At 35.5% G+C, this 3,306-nt stretch overlaps 1 protein-coding gene across 1 annotated transcript; it reads right to left on the bottom strand.

Moving 5' to 3' along the window:
- Nucleotides 1-486: 486 nt before the first annotated feature.
- OR5K19 (olfactory receptor family 5 subfamily K member 19) lies at nucleotides 487-1,422 on the bottom strand. The gene has a single exon (NM_001390689.1). The coding sequence runs from the start codon at nucleotides 1,420-1,422 to the stop codon at nucleotides 487-489; it is 936 nt and encodes a 311-aa protein (NP_001377618.1).
- Between the last annotated feature and the right edge of the window lie 1,884 nt (nucleotides 1,423-3,306).

The raw sequence follows: 3,306 nt of genomic DNA, 5'->3' as shown, positions 1-3,306 counted from the left end.
ACTCTTGCCTGGAAAATCCCATGGACGGAGGAGCCTGGTAGGCTGCAGTCCATGGGGTCGCTAAGAGTCGGACACGACTGAGCGACTTCACTTTCACTTTTCACTTTCATGCATTGGAGAAGGAAATGGCAACCCACTCCAGTGTTCTTGCCTGGAGAATCCCATGGACAGAGAAGCTTGGTAGGCTGCAGTCCGTGGGGTCGAGAAGAGTCTGACACGACTGAGCGACTTCACTTTCACTTTTCACTTTCCTACACCGGAAAAGGAAATGGCAACCCACTCCAGTATGCTTGCCTGAAGAATTCCAGGGACGGGAGCCTGGTGGGCCACTGTCTCTGAGGTCACACAGAGTCGTGACTTAGCAGCAGCAGCAGCAGCAGCAGTCTAATGAATTATAGATTAATATTTTATTTAAGAATACAGTTTTCATTTTCTGTGTCCCTTAATCTATAAATCATTTTAATAAAATCAGTTTTCCATAGAAGATTAAGTTTGTTTAAGAATATTATAGGTCCTCATAATTTTTTTCAGAACATTTATCACTTCCTTATTTCTCAGGCTATAAATAAAAGGGTTTAATAAAGGAATTACTATTGTGTAAAAAATTGCCACTGGTATATCTTTATCCCCTTCTTCAAATGGTCGAATATACATGAGAAGACAAATGTAGAATATTGAGACAGATAGAAAGTGGGATGCACAAGTAGATAAGGCTTTACCTCTCCCTTCTCTGGATTTCATTTTGAAAACAGTGAAAAGAATGTAAACATAAGAAATCAAGACAGTGGCAATGGTAATGATTTGAATTGGCATTGAAAAAATATATATCATTAGTTCATTAATATAAGGGTCAGTACAGGAAAGTCTATATAGTGGAAGAATGTCACAGAAAAAGTGGTCAATTTGACTAGATCTACAGAAAGTTAACCTCAGTAGAAGTCCTACATGAATCATAGAATGCAGGTTACTAGCTATGTAGGCTCCTGTGGTCATCTGAATGCAGAGTTTCTTTGACATCATAGTGTGGTACTGCAGTGGTTTGCAGATGGCCACATAGCGGTCATAGGCCATTGCTGCCAGGAGAAAGCAATCTGCAGTTTCAGCAAGGCAGAGAAAATAAAATTGTACCATGCATTCATAGAGGGAGATCATTCTGTCTTTAGAAAATAAATTCTGTAGCATCTTGGGGGTTATGGCACTGGAGCAACAGAAATCCATCAGAGCGAGGTTACCCAGAAAGAAGTACATTGAAGTGTGAAGATGACGTTCCATAAAAATCAATGCCACCAGACCAAGATTGCCCACCATAGTGATCAGATAGATGGTAAGAAACACCTGAAACAGAAGGGTCTTCAGCACTGGATGATCTGTAAGTCCTTTGAGAATGAACTCAGTTGTCAAAGATTGGTTTTCCTTAGCCATTCCTGGCTTTTCAGCTGGGATAGAAATGGCACAGAAATGAGATTCTAAATTAGAAAGTATCTAGTTCTTTCCTCTAATTTCCCCACATACAAAAAGAAAGAAGCTCGTCTTTAATCATCCTGTGCTGTGTCCTGAATACTAGTACATGCATAGTAGATTAAGTCTGTGAGAATAAAAGTATCACAGACTGAGTACTGAGGGTTAGTCTAGAAATCCTGTGTAAATTCTCAGGGCAGAAAACATTTTTATGCATGAATTATCTAATGCTGATGTACTAATTCCTGGTTAATGTATATAATTTGACATTTCCAAAATTAGAAGACATAAAAAAATTTTATGGTGTTTTTTTCTCCAGGAAAAAAAATTTTAAATACAGTCCTATGGGATTGATGTGGTGTTTGAAAATAAATTAATTTAGACATTTAAAATGCCTAACTTTTAAAACTTCCCAGAATCATAGTTGGCTTTAAAAATTATTTCTCTTGCTTAGTATCCCTTTATCAAGGGATAATTTAAAGGAAGACATTTTAAGCCTTTAAGACAGTAAGAATATAGAAATTTAGAAGTTTTATTAATAGGTTAATTTTGTTATCATTTTTATATTTATTTCATCACATTTTGGATCCTACTACTATGGTGGTATGGCATATGCCCTCAAGAAGTTATTATTCTTAATTACTCATTTATCCTAATACTTCCTGTCTTTAGGTTTAACTCCTAAATACATGTTTAACATTATGAGATTATGATGTTACCAAGTCTCCATTCAAAGTATTTATATAAATACCTATCTTGTACTCTATTATGGGATTCCTAGGTGGCTCAGTGGGTAAAGAATTCATCTGCAATGCAGGAGACAGGGATTCGATCCCTGGATCTGGAAGATTCCCTGGAGGAGGGCATGGCAACCCACTCCAGCATTCCTGCCTGGAGAATCCCATGGATAGCGTCTGGCGGGCTACAGTCCATAGAGTTGCAGAGTCGGACACAACTAAAGTGATTGAGCACAGCACACACACTCTGTTATACCTCTTCTAAGCAACTAGTGTCATTTTGGTGAATCCCATGGAGGTTCTACATTTATTATATGATTATGTTTACAAACTCATCATTTCCTTCTAATGCACTATATATTTATTGAAATTCACTGATCACCCAGATTTATTATAAATTACTGTAATAGTTATTATTACAAGAAGGATAAGTTTTAAGGAATGGTAAAATCATATTTCTTCTTTTCCATAAATTGATAAAATCTTTGGTTTCTGAAATTTTTCAAATAAATAATGTTGGAGAAGAACCTGAAAGTTCTTCAAAGTATATTACCTTAAAAATATTTTATTTAACTTTTTCCCTTTCTTATCCTTGTCTGTTCTGAACTTAATACATTGTTTTTCTTTTTGTTCACATAGCATCATGAGGTTTTCTGGAGTTTTATCACTAGAGGGCTGTAAAATGAGTAAAATATGTTTGCCCTTTATAATGTAGATCTATAACAGTTTTTGAAAAATCTTTCAGAATTAAAGTATTTTATGAAAACTTAGTAAAAATATTCAAAGACAGTGTTTTATTATTTTAGCAATACCTGATGGTGAGTCAACTAAAGTTACTTGTCATGTGGACTATGGATTAATTTTCAATAATCATATTTTATAGAGAAGATATTGGATCAGAGTAGTCCTGAGTGAAAACTCATTTTCTCTTCCCCAACTTGAAACATACATTATTATATAAATTAAACTGAATTAGAAATCAGTTTACTTTATCTCCCAGAATTATTTTACGGAATTCTTTATAGCCTTACCTGTGTATCTGCTGATAAGACAGTGGTCCTTTTGCAGTCAAAATAGGTACTGTGTCTTGTTATGGCCTTTCATAGTGTCT

Source organism: Bos taurus, chromosome 1 (genome assembly GCF_002263795.3).
Source record: "Bos taurus isolate L1 Dominette 01449 registration number 42190680 breed Hereford chromosome 1, ARS-UCD2.0, whole genome shotgun sequence".
Taxonomy (NCBI): domain Eukaryota; kingdom Metazoa; phylum Chordata; class Mammalia; order Artiodactyla; family Bovidae; genus Bos; species Bos taurus.
Note: the sequence above shows the minus strand (reverse complement) of the source record. Positions and strands in the feature narration are given on the sequence as shown.